This window comes from Symphalangus syndactylus, chromosome 21 (genome assembly GCF_028878055.3).
Source record: "Symphalangus syndactylus isolate Jambi chromosome 21, NHGRI_mSymSyn1-v2.1_pri, whole genome shotgun sequence".
Lineage (NCBI taxonomy): Eukaryota > Metazoa > Chordata > Mammalia > Primates > Hylobatidae > Symphalangus > Symphalangus syndactylus.
Window position 1 is genome coordinate 85655352 of NC_072443.2, and position 19265 is coordinate 85674616.

Below are 19265 nucleotides of genomic sequence, written 5' to 3' on the forward strand. Positions count from 1 at the left end.
GGGCAAAAACTGGAAGCATTCCCTTTGAAAACTGGCACAAGACAGGGATGCCCTCTCTCACCACTCCTATTCAACATAGAGTTGGAAGTTCTGGCCAGGGCAATCAGGCAGGAGAAGGAAATAAAGGGTATTCAATTAGGAAAAGAGGAAGTCAAATCATCCCTGTTTGCAGATGACATGATTGTATATCTAGAAAACCCCATTGTCTCAGCCCAAAATCTCCTTAAGCTGATTAGCAACTTCAGCAAAGTCTCAGGATACAAAAATCAATGTACAAAAATCACAAGCATTCTTGTACACCAATCACAGACAAACAGAGAGCCAAATCATGAGTGAACTCCCATTCACAATTGCTTCAAAGAGAATAAAATACCTAGGAATCCAACTTACAAGGGATGTGAAGGACCTCTTCAAGGAGAACTACAAACCACTGCTCAGTGAAATAAAAGAGGATACAAACAAATGGAAGAACATTCCATGCTCATGGGTTGGAAGAATCAATATCGTGAAAATGGCCATACTGCCCAAGGTAATTTATAGATTCAATGCCATCCCCATCAAGCTACCAATTACTTTCTTCACAGAATTGGAAAAAACTACTTTAAAGTTCATATGGAACCAAAAAAGAGCCCGCATCGCCAAGTCAATCCTAAGCCAAAAGAACAAAGCTGGAGGCATCACGCTACCTGACTTCAAACTATACTACAAGGCTACAGTAACCAAAACAGCATGGTACTGGTACCACAACAGAGACATAGATCAAGGGAACAGAACAGAGCCCTCAGAAATAATGCCGCATATCTACAACTATCTGATCTTTGACAAACCTGACAAAAACAAGGAATGGGGAAAGGATTCCCTATTTAATAAATGGTGCTGGGAAAACTGGCTAGCCATATGTAGAAAGCTGAAACTGGATCCCTTCCTTACACCTTATACAAAAATTAATTCAAGATGGATTAAAGACTTAAATGTTAGACCTAAAACCATGAAAATCCTACAAGAAAACCTAGGCAATACCATTCAGGACATAGGCGTGGGCAAGGACTTCATGTCTAAAACACCAAAAGCAATGGCAACAAAAGCCAAAATTGACAAATGGGATCTAATTAAACTAAAGAGCTTCTGCACAGCAAAAGAAACTACCATCAGAGTGAACAGGCAACCTACAGAATGGGAGAAAATTTTTGCAACCTACTCATCTAACAGAGGGCTAATATCCAGAATCTACAATGAACTCCAACAAATTTACAAGAAAAAAACAAACAACCCCATCAAAAAGTGGGCAAAGGACATGAACAGACACTTTTCAAAAGAAGACATTTATGCAGCCAAAAAACACATGAAAAAATGCTCATCATCACTGGCCATCAGAGAAATGCAAATCAAAACCACAGTGAGATGCCATCTCACACCAGTTAGAATGGCCATCATTCAAAAGTCAGGAAACAACAGGTGCTGGAGAGGATGTGGAGAAATAGGAACACTTTTACACTGTTGGTGGGACTGTAAACTAGTTCAACCATTGTGGAAGTCAGTGTGGCGATTCCTCAGGGATCTAGAACTACAAATACCATTTGACCCAGCCATCCCATTACTGGGTATATACCCAAAGGACTATAAATCATGCTGCTATAAAGACACATGCACACGTATGTTTATTGCGGCACTATTCACAATAGCAAAGACTTGGAACCAACCCAAATGTCCAACAACAATAGACTGTATTAAGAAAATGTGGCACATATACACCATGGAATACTATGCAGCCATAAAAAATGATGAGTTCATGTCCTTTGCAGGGACATGGATGAAACTGGGAATCATCATTCTCAGTAAACTATCGCAAGGACAAAAAAACCAAACACCGCATGTTCTCACTCATAGGTGGGAATTGGACAATGAGAACTCATGGACACAGGAAGGGGAACGTCACACTCAGGGGACTGTTGTGGGGTGGGGGGAGGGGGGAGGGACAGCATTAGGAGATATACCTAATGCTAAATGACGAGTTAATGGGTGCAGCAAAACAACATGGCACATGGATACATATGTAACAAACCTGCACATTGTGCACATGTACCCTAAAACCTAAATTATAATAATAAAAAAACCCCAAAAAAAAAAAAAAAGAAACAGAGACACAGAAAGGTTAAGTAACTTGCCTGAGGCCATACAGATGGAAAGTGGCAAATTTGGGACTCTAACTCAGGTCTACTGATCTACTGGATTCCTACGACCATGCTCTTTCTACTAAATCATGATTTTCTACTGTGTCATGAGACCTCAGGGGGCTTAGTAAAGCCTGTTTGGAAATTGTATATATATGTGTGTGTCTGTATATGTATACGTATGTATGTGTATATACATGTATATATACATGTATGTATATAGTGTATATACATGTATATACTATACACACATATACATACATACATACATAATTTTTTATTTTATATAGATAAAATAAAATGCTATACATATATATAAAATAAATGCTTGAAACTAAAAAAAAAAAAGCTCTGAAAAGTCCTGCAAGAAAAATCCTGTCTGATTTTGTTTAGCCCAAAGTTTTTTATATTTTAGTTAAAATAGAAACCTTTCTTTTACATTATACTTTTTAAATGCTTACTTAGTAAAAAGCTAAACAAATGAGTTAGTTGCTTCGATTAAAAATTTCATAATTGTATAAAATCTTCTAAATGTGTGTTAAAATAACATTACTCGTCAAAATAACTCTATAGTTTTTTTAAAGAGGTAAAATTAGATATACCTTATACCAGAACAAACTCACACCATATACCAGAATAAACTAAAAATGGACCAGAAATCTAATTGTGAAAAATGGATCCATTTAAGTAAATGAAAGAAAACATGGGTGAATTTCTACAGAACTTGGTTGTAGGGAAAGGCTTTATAAAAATGACCCAAAATACAGAGACAATTTTTTTTAAATGGCTGATACCTTTGACTACATAAAAATAAAACCTTTTGTATGGCACAAAGAAAAACCACCATAAACAAAGACAAACTATAAAGTGAGGGAAAGATAAAAAATCTGATAGAAGAAAGGGCAAAAGATGTGAACAAGCATATATATGGCACATGCATAATCTATGTGTGTGTGTATATATGTATGTACACGTGTATTAAATAAACGCCCTTAAATATATGAAAATACAGTCAACTCCACGTATAATGAGAACAAATTCAAATCAAGCCTACTTTAAAGTATCAATTCTCACCTCTCAGATCAGAAAGCATTAAAATACTTGACAACATATTCCTCTAAGTTGCTCTCGGGAAATCAGCATTCTCATACATTGCTGGTGAGAAAGAAGGCAGGTTCAACCCTTGTGAAGGGAATTTGCCAGTATCTAACAAAGACAAGTATACATTTACCTTTTGTTCCAGGAATCCCACTTTTAGAAATTTACCTTTTCAGGATTTACCTCTAAGTGTACAAAAATAGACATGCCCAAGGTTATTCATTGAAGTGTTCATTGCAATCATTGCAAAACATTGAAAACATGCTCAAACATAGAAGAGGGTGAAATGAATGATAGTACCTCCATAGGGTAACGTATTATGCTGCTGTAAAAAAAGGTTGAGGAATCTCTCCATGAACTGGTATGGAATGATTTCCAGGATAAATTATAAGCTGAAAAGATAAAAGTACAAAGGAGTACTATAATATGCTACCTTTTGCATAAGAAAGGGAATAAAAAACAGACACGTATCTGTTCAGTTTTTGCAAAATGAAACACAGAAAGGCAACACCAGAACTAATGAAATTTATTACCTCTAGAGGCGAGGGTAGGAATAGAGTAGAAATTATGAGGGGATGGGAACAAACAGGAAGAGATAGGAGGATGTGACTCTTACCCCAAATATGCCCTTCTGTAGTTTTGACTTTGGATTGTTAATGTTGTGTGTAATCCAAAACGACAACAAAAGTAATAAAAATGAACAAGAAAGGAGAAAAAAAGCCTAAAATGTAACACAAAAGGAAGCAAATGACTTTCGTTGTATTTCGAATAACTAATATACTCACATTGAAGATGGGGAAAAAAGAACCCGAGTCAGTTTTGAATATGGCATTTTAACCAAAGAAGAAAAATATCTGTAAGCAAACCGAGAACTTGAGAGAGTAGGTTTAGGGTACGTATTTCTTGTTTGTTTTGACTGGCAATTCTGAAGCTACTTTCAGTAACTTCCATAATTCAGGAAGTAAGTAAATATCTTGAGGATACTGAGGGCCAGTTTCCTCACTGTCAGAAGGGGGTTACAAATACGGGAAGAAGAAAGATGTGAATGAACCAGTGGTACTGGATTAGTATTAGAGGAACCAATGGGAGTGCACAGTTACAGAGGTCAGGGATCATCAGATGTTTTCAGTAAAGGAGCAGATAATAAATTACTTAACTCTGCCAGTGTAGCACAACAGCAGCCATAGACAAACATGGCTGTATTCCCATACGTTTTTATTTATGGACACTGAATTTTGAATTTTATATGATTTTCATCTGTCATGAAACATTATTTTAATTTTTTTAACCATTTAAAAATGTAAAAACCATTCTTAGTTTGCAAGCTAGACACAAACAGGCACTTGGCCCATGGGCCATAGTTTGCTGATTCCTGTTTAGATATATATAGGTAGGTCAGTAGATAGGTAGATGAAGAGATAGAGAGCAAATATGATAAAATGTTAAAGGTGGGGAAACTGGGTGAAGGATACTGATTCCTGTTTAGATATATATAGGTAGGTCAGTAGATAGGTAGATGAAGAGATAGAGAGCAAATATGATAAAATGTTAAAGGTGGGGAAACTGGGTGAAGGATACTGATTCCTGTTTAGATGTATATAGGTAGGTCAGTAGATACGTAGATGAAGAGAGAGAGAGCAAATATGATAAAATGTTAAAGGTGGGGAAACTGGGTGAAGGATATACAGTAGTTCTTTATACTCTTCTTGCAACTTTTCTATAAATTAAAATTTGTTTAATCACAAAAAGAAGAGCACTCTACTTTTCATAGCTACTGCTGAAAAGAAAAACATTGATCAAATTATTGACCTAAGAAGTGGGTGTCTTACATTTCGTAACATTCACACAACTCCCACCTACACTTTCACCCCTGGGGTAGCTCCTACTGCGATTATACAGTTTCTGATTTGTAGCTGGGGGTGTCATGATGTGATAACATTATTTTCTCCTGTTCATGCTTGTTCTTCATCACCCTTATTGAGTAATGAGGTCACTGGGGTGGTAATTTGTATATGACCTTATAATTTCCTGTAGTGCAGGAATTTTTTGGTCTGCTATAATTAAGTAGCCTAAATGAACAGTGCTTATCAGAAAATGCCCCATTAGCTTGGAAATCTGTGACAAATCCTTTCTGATGCCCTTAATGTGTTATTATGAAATTCAATTACACAGCATGCTCACCTTGCTTATTTCACCAGCCATAATCTAGTGATAGCTATGGTGAGCAGTGACTGAAAGTATTGTAGAATATTATAAGTAGGAATTAGGTAATTTTGACATTAATATGCTTTTTATGCTGGAAAAGCAAATAGTTTGTAAGGGAAATCTCTTTTGTATAGACTGTTAATCATTCTACCATCCTTTACTGGTTTAGTTCCAACAAAGTCCATTTCTACCTTGGTTTATTTATCATTGAAGGTAAGTCCACACCATGATCTTCATTGATAATGAAGATGATAGTGGTCAAAGCTGAAATTTATTGAGTGCTAATTCTGTACCCATATTCACACCAAATGTTTTTCTTCAGTTTTTTTCTGTTTAATCCCAACACTCAACTCTTTTGGTATTATCTCCTTTTCACACATGAAGCTTAGCAATGCTAAGTGACGTGGCCGAGTTCTTACCGTAGGAAGCACGGAGCTGGAATTGGCCTGCAGAGCCAGTGCTCTTAGCTGTTGTCTAGGACTGTCTCCCATTGTAGATTAATACCATAGGAAGTACAGAAATTTAGAAAGAAATTATTTAGTTATAAAGATGCACTTCTATTGAGAAGAATAAGGTAAATGATAAAGGGCACTAATAGCAGTGCAAGAAATAGAATTCACATTGGAAAATCTCTTACATCCTCCTGCCTGCTCCTTACCACTAATGAAGCTCAGTGGTAAGTTTAGAGATGAGAAGGGCTTGAAGTAGAACGTGCAGTGACTCAAGCCTTCTGGATGTCACCAGCTTGAATTGTACCCCCCAGGTATCTACGAGAGGAAGAAAGAGACTGGGGAAGAGTGCAGTAGGAAGGAAAGTAAAGAGATGAGGAGATGCCCTCACTCCCCATTCCTTTGCTTTCACTGCTCGAAAGCCCTGAATTAAGAGAGACTGACTCCCACCACTGCTGGGGTCCATGGCAGCTCCAAGACTGACTTCAGTTCTGAGTCACCTTGTGGAGTGTGACCATCCATGACATGTGGCATGTGACTTTGTCAGGCTTTCTTACCCAAAGCTCATACGGAGCTTCATCTCAGCTACGTTTCCTCTGAGTTATTGAAATAATTTCTTATGTGAAAAGAACTCTGCTGTAATTTAATGGCAACAATAATAAACTTTTGAGAGGAATATTCATTTAGTTGAAGTATTTCTCAAATTGGCTGGTTAAGTGATTGACTCCATATTAACCAATTTACAAAACTGGATTTTGATATCTGGACATCTGTCTTTCTGAAATATGAAGGAGGAAAAAGTGTTTCTTTGTGGAAGCCCCAGGGAACTGAAAATCCGTGGGAAACCTAAAATCTATATATGGAATTCCAGACATGCTCATTCACTTTGTTTTCTTTTTAGGGACTGGTTAAATATGTTGAGCCCACCAATTGTTCCTCCCAGTCAACAGCCAGCTGAGCAGCGTCCAGATTCTTCTGAAAGTTTGAGTGTTCAAGGTGGGAATATGAAAAATGATATGCATAAGAAAATAAAAATAATTTACCATAAATAGAGAGAATCCATCACTTTGAGATGCCACTGTTTTTATTAAACGTTGATCACTTAGTCTTATACAACCTAAATGAGGTAACCTGAGCCTCATTTTTTAGAATAATGGGTTCTTTACAACTAAAAAGAAGATGAAAGAAATTTCCCTTGTTCTTCTAAAGGTTAATACCAAGGCAAAATATAGTTTAAGGTATAAGAATATGGTTTGGATGTCAAATTGACCTTCATCTGAATTTCAGTGCTACCAATTCCCACTGTGTGACCTTTATGAATTTTGATTACTACATCTATAAAATAATACGAATAATAATGCCCCCCCCCGATTGTTCTTGTGAAGATTCAATGAGGTGCTGTATATGAAGCACTTAGAATAGTGCCTACCAAATACCAGCTGTTGGCATTATTATACAGCAGACACGATATTTCAACATCACTCAGATACCTGTTGCCATGAATGCAAAGATACAACCTTTGCATTAAAGCAGAAGTTGTCACGTAGCTACGATAGGTATTAGTAAGATAAAAATCAGAAGGAACCAGGAATGAAAATTTGCCAGGTGTTCATTTGGTTGGCATGAGTCATAAAGATGAACCATTAGTTTCTGGTTGTGAGCAGGGAACTTGACTGTCAGGTGTGCATGGTGGAGGAACATAAGAGAATCTCTGGTGAAAACTGAGGAGTTGAGATGGCAGAGGCATGGGGTAATCTCAAGTGCATAATTGGAATGACAAATAACCTCAGAGTGGGGCTCCCTCAGACAGTTTACTGGGTTGAATTTTGAAGATGGAAATGTTATATCTGAAGCTTTAAAAAAAGTGGAAATGAAACCAATATAAATTGCTCCAACAAAAGTGCCAAGTTTTTTTTTCCCTAACTGCCCCAGGGAAAAAAGTAGAGCATCGCATTTTTCTTCAGGTATGGAGAATTCAGAGTGAGAGCCCATATATCTGAGTTATACGTTTTGGCCACCCAAGGGATGGAGATGTCTCTGTGATTTACTATCTAAAATAGATTATGCCCCTCAAATTGGGAATCTTTTTGGAGGTGTGCATTTATAATTACTTATGACAGAAAAATAGAATCTTGGCTGTCAGGAGGAGACCTTGCTGTGAGGGAACAAATAATGTGTTATGTTATGTGTCCTAAATAAGCCACAGGAACTGAGAGCGTGGTCCTTGAGCAAAGGCACCCAAGATATATACTAGCGAGAAACAGCTGGAAGGATGTCTTAAAGTCACCATTGCCAAGCCCGGTTCTGACAGCAGGAGCTCAGTTATGTTGAAGCTAAACAGAACTTCCATTGAGGGCAAATTCAGAGAATTTTAGAAATGTGCTGGCCAATGTTATCCAGATCAAGCATCCCTTCTGCCTGTCACCCTGGATTTTTATCAGCTGTCCCCTGGCCCTTTTCTCATATGCTTGGGTGGTTTGTAGTTGATTAATGCCTCCAAAAACAAGCATTTTCTATTTACTCATCTTCCCCTTTTCTGATAAGCTCGAGTGGTTTGTAGTTAATTAACACCATCAAAAAACAGTGTTTCCTATTTGGTTAATGGCATGTTAATTGCATAGTTTTAGGCAGCATAAGACAGTCCATACTTACCAGTATGCTGAGATAGTGTTTCCATTTGTTCTGCTAAAGTGTCAAAGAAAAATTATGGGCTCAAGTTTCCAGTTTATATCATCGGAAGTGGAAGGGAAGTATGGATGTGAGCAGTCTGGAACCCTTCCTGGGTTCTTGTTGCACGACACCATTCATTTAGCACTTACTTTATGCCAGACACCAAATCATTACATTTAGCCGTCACACCACCACCAGGAGGAAATTGTGTGTGTGTGTGTGTGTGTGTGTGTGTGTGTGTGTGTGTGTGTGTGTGTGTGTGTTACAGCTGAGGAAACTGAGACACAAAGTTCTCAAATGACTTGCCCAAGGTCCCACAACTACTGAGTCACAAAGTTAGGATTTGAACCCAAGCAGCCTGGCCCCAGAGCCCAGCCATTATATTTTTATCCTTTGTGGATTTTGAACTGGGTAAGTAGATTACCTACTAAAAATATATGTCTATATAAAACGAGGAGTTGAACTATTTTTCCATTAAGAGTTTCTGATCTACAGGAAAAGCATTAATTAAATATCTCAAGGGCTCTGTGGCTAAGTTCTTTAAAAAACAGAGAGATACCTCTGGTCACCTGTCAGCCCTGAGCCTGCCCTCCTCTCCTCCCACCCATGCTTGTTAGAAATGATGGGTAGCCACAGTTGACCAGATCTAAGGCAAGGCCAACGGAGTGAACAGCTGAATGAAGGGCAGGATCATTGGATATGGAACTGCTGGGCCGGGGTATTTGCATGTTGCTTATCTTCTTAAAGGCCTTCCCAGACAGTCTTACCTAAGTAGATCAGTCTGCCACTCACTGTGTTCCCTCACTTCACCTTCTAACATGATCTGCCTTTCCACAGTTTGTAAATTCCGATTCGTCTACTTGTTTATTGTCTTTCCTCCTAAGTAGCCTCTGAGTTTTTAGGAGACTGTCAGTTTGCTCACTCCCGGATCCTTGGTGCCCTGTGCAAGTTCCGGCATATATTAGATTCTCTATGTTCTCATTAGAAAGGAGAAGAGAAGGAATAAAGGGAGGAAAGGAGGGTGGGAAATACTCTTTAACTCATCCTTTTTTTTATTACAAACGTGGGGGGAAAAAGTAGAGCAATTCATTGAAATCTGACTTTCAATTTTCCCCCATTCCAATTTTTTTGGTATATTTGGTATATTTCTAAAATTTAATTATGAGAATATTGAACTTTGACCCATACATTTTGGCAGTTAAAGAGTTATAGATCACCTTATGCCGTGGCTCTTAAACTTTATTCATAAGCAGTAACAACTTTTCTTTCAAGTGAAATCTCATGTGGATTCCTCATGTATGGAAGAGATAAAAGCTCTGCTCTGGCTAAAGTGGGGGTTAGGATCTCAGAATCCTGCCCTGGGGCTCTGATGAACCAGTTAAAAACACTGATGTGGTCCAACCCCTCAATTTGCCTAAAGAGGTAAATGACTTGACCAAGATCAAATGCCCAGTCAGAGCCCTAACTGGGATTAGGGCCCAGGCTTCCCCCACATCAGTGCCCTTTCTACAGAACTATTTCACTTGAGGTGTGAATGTGGTGCCTGAGGACTCATTCACAGGGAAAGGTATCGCCCACCTTTGGACTTCTAAGATATAAATAATAATAGCTATTTATTTAATCTTCCTGTGTTCTGGGCCTACATGTGCACTTGAATTCTCACAATAGCCTAGTGAGGTGTGGGTGCTATTATTATCCCATCTTCCACATGGTTACATTGGGACTTAGAGCAGTGCAGTGATGTGCTGAGCCATCATACCTCTATCAGAGATGGAGAGGCCAAGATGCATTTCTGCAGCTGGAGGAATTACTGCATTTTAACAGCAGGGAAATGTACTCTGCCTGATACATAATTCTAGAAAACTTGCCCCAGGCCATACAAAAGTAAATGCATGAGTTATATCTGGCCCTTGAGTCAGAGGTTCCTGTCCCTACTTTATTCAGTAGGAGTTAGTGTCACAGCCAGTTTCTGCTCAGCCAGAATGTCTCAAGTGCATGAATGCCACCTTCACGTGAACAGCCCGGTTTCCAGCACAACCGGCCAGCAGGTAGAGCACTGCCTTCGGATCTCTGACATCCCACTGGATGGGAAATGATCAGCTCTTCACAGCTCCTCCTGGGCTGTAACACACTTGCTGAATATCAATTACCATCGGACACGGGGCCCTTAACACTTACTAAAATGTGTTTTCCTGGAGCTTGTGTGAAATGTAAAAACGGGAAGTTAAGATTTCAGAACTTATTTGAGAAAACTACTAAAATGACCTTTTGAAAATGAACCATACTTTGCTCAAAGAATAGTTGTCAGTTTGTTTTTGACATTTGTTCCTTTACACTTATGACCCTTAAATTATTCATGCTTACCAGCTCCAAAATGGAATAATAACAACCTCTGTCTTCAGGCCTATAGCCCTGTCTTGCAGTTTACATAGATGTTGAGTAAGAAAGGCATTCAGAAGGAGTTTGGGAGTTGCCTGAGTCTCATAAAAATAATATTCTTATACCTTTTTTATGGCAAAGCCACACCGAATATTCCCATATGGACGTTGATTAATATCCCATGAGATATAAATAGGTAGCAGATGCTTATTTTATAGATGTAATATCCACATTACTAGTAAAGAGTTTACAGAAATTTTATGGCTTCTCACAGCTAACCAGAAAGAAGGAATCCTCATGTATGGAGGAGATGAAAGCTCTGCTCTGGCTAAAGTGGGGTTAGGATCTGGCTGCCTGCTCTTCTCCAGCAGAGGAACTCTTTCACTGCCCTCCTATTAACTGCCACATAATTCTTTGACATTTACCTAATACTCTGAGTCTAAAAGTTGCTGAACAACTCCGGTACCCCCAGTGCCTAGTGTGGCTTCTAGGACACAGTAAATGCCCCATAAATATTTGATGAGTGAATGAGTGACTCTACTGGCCATAGGAAATATGAGAATGATTTGATCTGTTCTTTTGATCTTTTTTGTACCTCGAAGATTTATTTCAGATGCAAAGGAGACTTTTCCCAAAAGAGCAATTTTGGTGATATGAAAATAATAAGCCAGCATTAATAAAGCACCGTTGTGTACCCAGCACTGTTTGGAATTTTTCTGTGCATTACCTCATACCTCCTCCCAACACTGCTTAGTGTGGGGTTATATTATGTTCCCACTTTACAGATGAGGTAAGGGGCTAGCCTGGGTCACAGACCCTGAGTGTGCATCAGGACAGTGACCCAGGCCTGTCTCACCTGGGTGTCCACACCCTTCAATCCCACACTGTAGTGTGACTGCAGAATCCCTGTTTAGGTGGATAAGAACCACATGACTGAAATATCCACTGCGATTTTTTTGATTTAGGAAGTTGTATTTTCTTGAAGCTTTCTGGCTAAAATCGTGTTTACCTTGGTACTCTTCTTAGACCCATAGCACCCCCACCTCAACTCTCAGATTATAAAATGATTCCTGGTATTTCTAGCATTCCTTTAATGCAGAGACCCCGCCCTTTGCCCTGTGAGTAGGGTGATATTTTCTCTTACATAGCTCTCAGGGTCCTGGGGGAGTCTTCTCTGCAGAAAGTGATTACAGAGGGGGGAAATCAGTGCCTCATTAGTATCAAGAGATGCCTTCTTTTCAGGGCCACCAGAAGTGAACTCTCCAGTAGAGCGAAACACATTGCAGGTGTCTTAGGCTCTTTCTCCTATTCCAGAACCACCCCACCTACCTATTCCCCACGTGCAACCCAGAAGGCTGGTCCCAGCTTTCCTTGCTGGAATTGGGATGCATTTTCCCATAGCTCAATGTTGATACCTTGCTTAAAATCAGGCTCCTAAGAGACTGGGCTCTGTTGGCTTCAGAGCTCAGTACCTTGGAGAGGTCACTTCCTTCACATGTAAGAAAGGGCGTTTAGAGTTGTAAACCACATAGTTACAACTGCACATCTGAATCACTGCATATTTATAAGTAGAGACTACCTGGAAATAATTAAATTGTAATAATTCCTAATTAATGATCCAAATTCTTCAACGTGTTCCCTAAAATGGCATTTTCCAAGTAAAATATAGCCACCAGTTTTTACAAAAGGGGTAATGTACCTATTGCCCAAATGACACCTGAACTATAAAAATGCCATGTTACTTACCTTTCAAAAACAATATAGCCCTCTAATTGGAAGAAAGTAGCATTTCATTGTTTTCATTCCATTGTTGGTTATTTATCTTTCTCCCATTTGAGGGCACATATTTGCTGAGAACCAAAATTCAGCAGTTCACAGGGGACTTTCTCAGACTTTAGTGTGAATTAATTTTGCCCTACTGTGAGATACGTTGGTGGTAGAGTTTGCAAGCACCCAGTACTCAGCAGAATCTTATCTAAAATGTCATCTTCGTTGATCCTAAGGCTGACTGGCTCCAAATGGTGATCCCTCACTGTTGAATTGCTTAAACAATAGTGTATTAGTATGCACATAAAAATACAGTCAATCAGTTCTCAAGATCCGTAGGAGAGAAAATACATTAACTTTAAAAAAAATGTAGATGGCAGTGTCAGAAAATCGAAAGTCAAGTTCAATGTCTTGATTCAGAGATTTTAAATCTGATAAACTAGTGCCACATCATTTATTTTCAAGCTTGAAGAGACATCTTGGGTGTGTAGGTTTTCTATTATCTACAATTAAAATGCATTAAATACAGATAATTAAACATTTATATTAATTGACTTTCAGAAGGTGAACTGGAGGGATTATTTCCCCGAGCTGATCTACCGAGAGAAGGGCAGCCCGTATTGCTGTATTCGATCTGGCTCCATTGGTTTTTCTTCTGTTATTGCTGTTAACCAGTTTCAAAGTGGATGAGGCTGAAAGTTTGTAAATAGATTATTATCTGAAAGGTAATTTTATTTCACTAGAAATGGCTTTATTGTGTGTAGAAGAGAAAAAAATGTAATTTAGACCCCTATCCAGATGCTCTTAGTCTAGTAGCAGAAAATGGTTTTATTTGTTAATTTGTCCTTCTAGAGTTTCTGTAGCCAATCTTTAAATAGAGCAATTTAGCATTTTGAGGAAAAACAAACTCAGCTGTATCCAAGAATATAATTGAAAATTACCCCATACCCATCCACAATAATTACCTTTCAAAACATTTCCCAATGCTTGACATCATAGTGGTAATTGCATAACGATATTATAATTTCATTACGTAGGGATTATGATGGCAAAATGATGTAAGTTGGAGGCTTTGAAAATTAAGTTACAATGAAAACAAAACCTTTTATGTAAGTTTAAAGCACTTACTTCAACATAAAATTATACATAATCTCACCCAATTTGTGTATGAATGTCATTGTTGGTAGTTTTAAAATTCATCCATTTGAAGCTTTGGTACTAAAAACACCGAAAAACCTATCTTAGTCCCCATGGTTATAATGCGCAAGGGTCCCGTTCTGTAGTGATATGTATTGGAACGAATGCATTTATATCGCAGTTATTGCTCCAGTTTGTAAGCATTATGTAGCAAAACCTATACTAATGAATTGGATCTACCTCGATCCCTTTGCAAATGGGTGATAAAGACCCATGGCCATTACAATGGTTGTTTTCATCTTGAAAGATTCCCAACTGGTTGTAAATATATTTTGTTTTCTAATTTAATAGCACCAGCTTAAAAACGTATCTTTTTTGCAAATATAGGCACAGAATACACTGAATAATTATATAGCATATAACTCTTACGTGCCAGAGGTCAGAGTTCCCCATGACGTGCTGATGGAGTAAGACAGAACCCAGTGGCAGTTCCCTGAGGGTTTCACTCATAATCATTTACCTCAGGGTATGTGATTTAAACATTACACCTGATGGAACAAATTAGTTTTACTTTTGGAAATAATACACAATTTTTGGTATAAGAACTGTTTTTTTATTTAAAGATGAATTTATCATAATGTTCTATATAAAACTAATTGGGGGTCTTTCTATTTCTTTCAAATACACTATGTTTTGGGGTTGTAAAAAAATCAAACAGATTCAGTTTTCGGGTAGGGAATAAGGTATAAATGTACATAACCCTTTTTGTGTCTGGCTCACATATCCTGTTTTCCATGATGATGGTGATAACATTTACTGAGTACTTACTGTGTACGTGTGTTGAGTGTTATTTAGTCCTCATAGGAACAATGACAGGTACTGTTATTATCTGTACTTTACATATGAGGAAGCTGGGGCTCAGAGCAGTGAATTTCCCAATATCCCACAGCTGTGATATGGTAGAAATGGGATTTGGACCTGAGTTTGTCTGACTGCGTCGTCTAAACATCATCCTTCCTGCCTCTATGAAGCCTTTTCTTCACACTTTAAGCTCTATCAGTACTTCCATCCTGAGTCACTAAGAAAGTTATAGCCTATAGTTCATGATTTATTTTATTATCATCCCTAATAGTAACTATCATTTATTAAACAACTACTATGTGTGCTGTGTTATGCATATTACCAGTGTCTAATTTAATCTTCCTCAAAACTCCACCAAATAGGCATTTTTATTCCCATTTTGTAAACAGGGAAACCAAGGTCCGATGAAGTGAAATGATCTGTAGCTGGCTTTCAGGCGGTAAGCAGCCGAGCTTCCATTCGCCCCCAGTGTATTGGATTCTAGAGCCCTTGAGTGAGCTTAGCCACTCAGCAGTAGAGCCTTCCAGTTTAATTCCTCATTAATCGTTAGTAGCTGCTTTTGTTTCATGTGTTTGTGTCACATTCACAACTAGACTATGCCCAGCTCAATCACATAGCAGATACTAATTGATAAACTAATTTTATTCATTTCTCTCAAGTAGTCCAAACTTTAAAGGCATAATGGAGTGAATATCTGAAAATAGAGGATGTACATACTCTCCTTTGATGTGAAAAAGTGATCTAAAGGGGGTCATTTTCAATATGGAATGACCATTTGAGGAATACTCTCAAGGATAGAGGCAGGGCCCTGGGGACTCCGAAGACAACAGAAGAAGATAAAGGAAATGCAGCCTTCCTTCTCTGAGTTCCTGTTCTTAGTTAGAAACTGTGCAGGGTGCTCAGGTCAGCTACCATTATTAATGTGGTTGTTAGCAAAGTCCTTTCATACTTCAGAGATATAAACTGCTGCAGCCCAGAGTCACAGAAGCTCATCAAAATCACTACAGGGATCACTGGATCTGGTCCCCTGTTCTAAGCAGGGTTCATCTACAAAATTCTGCACAAATGTTTGCCCCACTCTCTGTTTCACCCTTTCCAGAGTACATGTTTCATTTGCTGGTCAGCTCTAATGCTTAGAAAATTCTTCCCTGTGCTAAGCCTCCCCCAAAAAATGGCTCCTCTTAGCTTCCACCTGTTGATCCTGTGGCTTCCTCCTGGAACCCCAGATTCTCTTAACTTCTCACTCCTATGCCACCCTTCATATGCTTGAATCCAGAAGGGCTGCTGTCACCTCATCAAGCTTTCTCTTTTCTGGAGTTAACAAGCCCATTTCCTTTGGACTTACGAAACTGTTTGCCTCTGCCCTCCCCCAGGGACTCTCTCGTCTTTAACAATATTTTTGAACTATGACAAATCAGATTTCTTTGTTTCCAAACCTGACTTATTAAAAGGTAGGACACCTTTAAATTTTTTATTAGTCTTTTCTATGTCTAAATTCCTTCAATGTAACAGCTCCCAATTAGACATGTTACACCACTCTTTTAGCATAATCAGGGTCTGACTGAATAGACTGGTACAAAGTACTCTGACTGGTAGAAAGAACACTGAACTCTTACTTTGGAAACTGAGAGTTTGTCACCAGCTCTGCCTCTAACTCACCAACCAACCTCAGGTGAGCTGTTCAACTCTGTGAACCTTGGTTTCTTCATCTATAAAATGGGCATGATAAGTCCTGCCTATTCCACAGGGTCATGAGGGCCAAATGAACTACTACATGAGAAAGTGCTTTCTAAACCATCAAGGGTTCTACCAATTGAGGTATTAGCAAGCACGGCAGATGTAATCGTTCCTCAGTTGAACTCCACTTTTAAGGACTGCTAGCACTGCACTCAACTCACAAGAATCAGCGGATTTCACATTTCACCTGTTTCTCTGCACAGTCCATTAGAATAGGGATTGTTTCTTGTCATCATGTCCTGAACACCTAACTCAGTGTCCGGCTCATGGAAGGATCACGCTAAATGTGTTTTTGGATGGTTAGGAGAAGAGTGGGCAAAGGAATAGCTGTGGTACGGTTTTAAACCCCCACTTCACCATGTAGGCACCACTCCCTTGGACTTAACTCCAGTTTGTCAATGTCCTGACAATGTTCAGGCACCAGCTTGGTCTGATTTTGGCTGAGTAAGATGGAACCCCACAACCACCACCACCTTCCCTTCCTCTGGGCAGTGACACTTAAGATCATGGGCTTTTATTTACACCTTCAAGAAACATTCCATTTTTATCGAACCTCTATTATGAGTGAGCCCTGCACCATACGCACCATCCAAACTCTTCTGAAGTTCACCCTGGTGAGCACATAGCCCAAAGCTTCAGAGTTGGGTTTGGTTTGGGGTTTGGTTTTGGTTTGGTTTTGGTCTTTAATAGCCTGTGCTATTGAAGAGAGAGGAGTGTTGTCTTAGTCACCTCTTTCTACCTGAGCCTACTCTCTGATCTTCTCTGGCTGGGAAGGTCTTGACCTCTCAGTCCCTGAGCTCATTACGTGAACTTTCAGAAGTACTCAGAATGCACTCACTTGTGAATACAAAAGTACTTAGCACAACACTGGGCACATAAAAGGTGCTCAGGAAACATCTTTGTAGAACAGTTTTTTTTTTTTTTTCATTTCATGTCATTTGTTGGAAGCCAGCAGGCCTCGATCATGACTTAGACAGTTGTCCTCTCTGTCCATTCCATCTAAATGGCTGTCACGAGAGAAAACATCAAGCCATGTTCGTATCCCCAAAAAACTGAACAGACTTCCCCCCTACCACTAATAAAACTACAAATCACCTGACATTTTGTTTTCTGTGTATATTGTCTGTTCTATGTATCTTATAGTTCTATTATTTTAATTCATATTTGTTTGGTAGCCTTTTTAGGATGATTGAATGCAGATCAAGTTTTCTATTTTATTAGTTAGTTTGCACTGTTTTGCATTTTGTACAGCTCTGGCCCATGAAGAAGTTTAGAGCTGTGACAATTACTTTTGGATCCTGGCAAGTTTCCTAATCCTAATAAGCATAACTCTTAAGTCTGTTGGCCCTCTCCCTTTCTTCCTTCCCCTGCTGCCAGTTCTCCACACTCAGCTTTTCTTGTCCTTTGTCATAAAGTTGGTCCTTCTGGTCACTGGTGTTTCTTCTCCACCTGGCACCACATGTTTAGAGTCTCACCCCTTCCACAGTGCTCCTCCCTTCCGGCCTAAACCTTCTACCTGCATAAAGAAAACCCCCCAGGAGAGATGGTGATTCCTGCTTCGTTGCCCTTGTTTAAGGATTCCGGGCCAAGCCAACAGCTAATGTATCTGTGGTTCCCCTTCCCCACAGGTGAAGAAGACCTCAGTGTGGAAGAGAACGAGGAAATACTGACTTTGTTGTATGACCCTTGTCTGAACTGTTACTTTGACCCCCAAACAGGGAAATACTATGAGTTGGTATAATGCCTCCTGCCAGGGCAGAGAACAGGCACTCCCAGCTGGAGCAGAATAGCAGTTCAGGGTCACTTAAGGAGTCACCACAACTTGTGTGTTTGGTAACCACAGAACCAACAGTAACTGAGAGAAACGAATTCATTTTGTAAATAATGTTCCATGTTAAGAATACCTATACTCCTTTTGTTGATGAGTATGATTTTGAAACTGAAGAAATTAATACAGAGGCAAGATTTTAGGAGTTTGAATTGGTTCTTGTTTGTTCTCATTCTACATATAATTTTGTTTATTTCAGATAATTTTATGTAAACAAATTAAGAGTTATTCATTCAAATTTTTTACAGTGTTAATCTGTAAATGATGGCTTGATATACAGAAAATGTATTTTTGTTTAAAAGATCCCTGGGTGCCTTTTATTTTATGACATTTGTATTAAAAATAAAGTATGATGGTAAGAAGAATAGCTTTTAAACTGCTTCTTTTCATTCACCCCATTTTCTTTTCCAGAATATTCCTATATGATACTTTCCTTCTCTTTGACTCTTAGGAAAAGGAACATTGTGAACTGGTCAGACTTCATGATCACATTTTATTGGCACTGGGCCCACTATTTCCATTTCATTATAGTTAATCCAGAGTTTGCCAGAGATCACAACATTGTTAATCACTTAAGCTGCTTAGCACTGTATTTTTCTTTTAAAAAAAAAATCTTGGGAGGTCGAGGCGGGTGAATCACGAGGTCAGGAGATCGAGACCATCCTGGCTAACACAGTGAAACCCCATCTCTACTAAAAATACAAAAAATTAGCCAGGTGTGGTGGCGGGTGCCTGTAGTCCCAGCTACTCGGGAGGCTGAGGCAGGAGAATGGCACGAACCCAGGAGGCAGAGCTTGCAGTGAGCCAAGATCGCCCCACTGTACTCCAGCCTGGGCAACAGAGCAAGATTCTGTCTCAAAAATATGTATATTTATTTTGCCAATTATCTCTGAATTCTAATAATCGGTTCACATCTAGATCTATATAGAAATAACCTCTCTGAAATCCCCCCACCGCCACACA

At 39.0% G+C, this 19265-nt stretch overlaps 1 protein-coding gene across 16 annotated transcripts in view; it reads left to right on the top strand.

The window, feature by feature from the left end:
* The window catches only part of CFAP20DC (CFAP20 domain containing), a 282643-nt gene extending 263976 nt beyond the window's left edge, over positions 1–18667 (top strand). For 8 of the 16 annotated variants that reach the window (XM_055259701.2, XM_055259703.2, XM_063630829.1 and 5 more), the window contains 2 exons: positions 6825–6919; positions 18103–18667. In XM_055259701.2, coding sequence (XP_055115676.2) covers positions 6825–6919; positions 18103–18215 — 208 coding nt within the window. In that variant the 3' untranslated portion in view covers positions 18216–18667. Of the gene's footprint in view, positions 1–6237; positions 6600–6824; positions 6986–13300; positions 13465–18102 lie in introns of those variants that run through there. The other 8 variants (XM_063630825.1, XM_055259706.2, XM_063630824.1 and 5 more) reach the window with 5 other exon arrangements.
* The last annotated feature ends 598 nt before the right edge of the window (positions 18668–19265 follow it).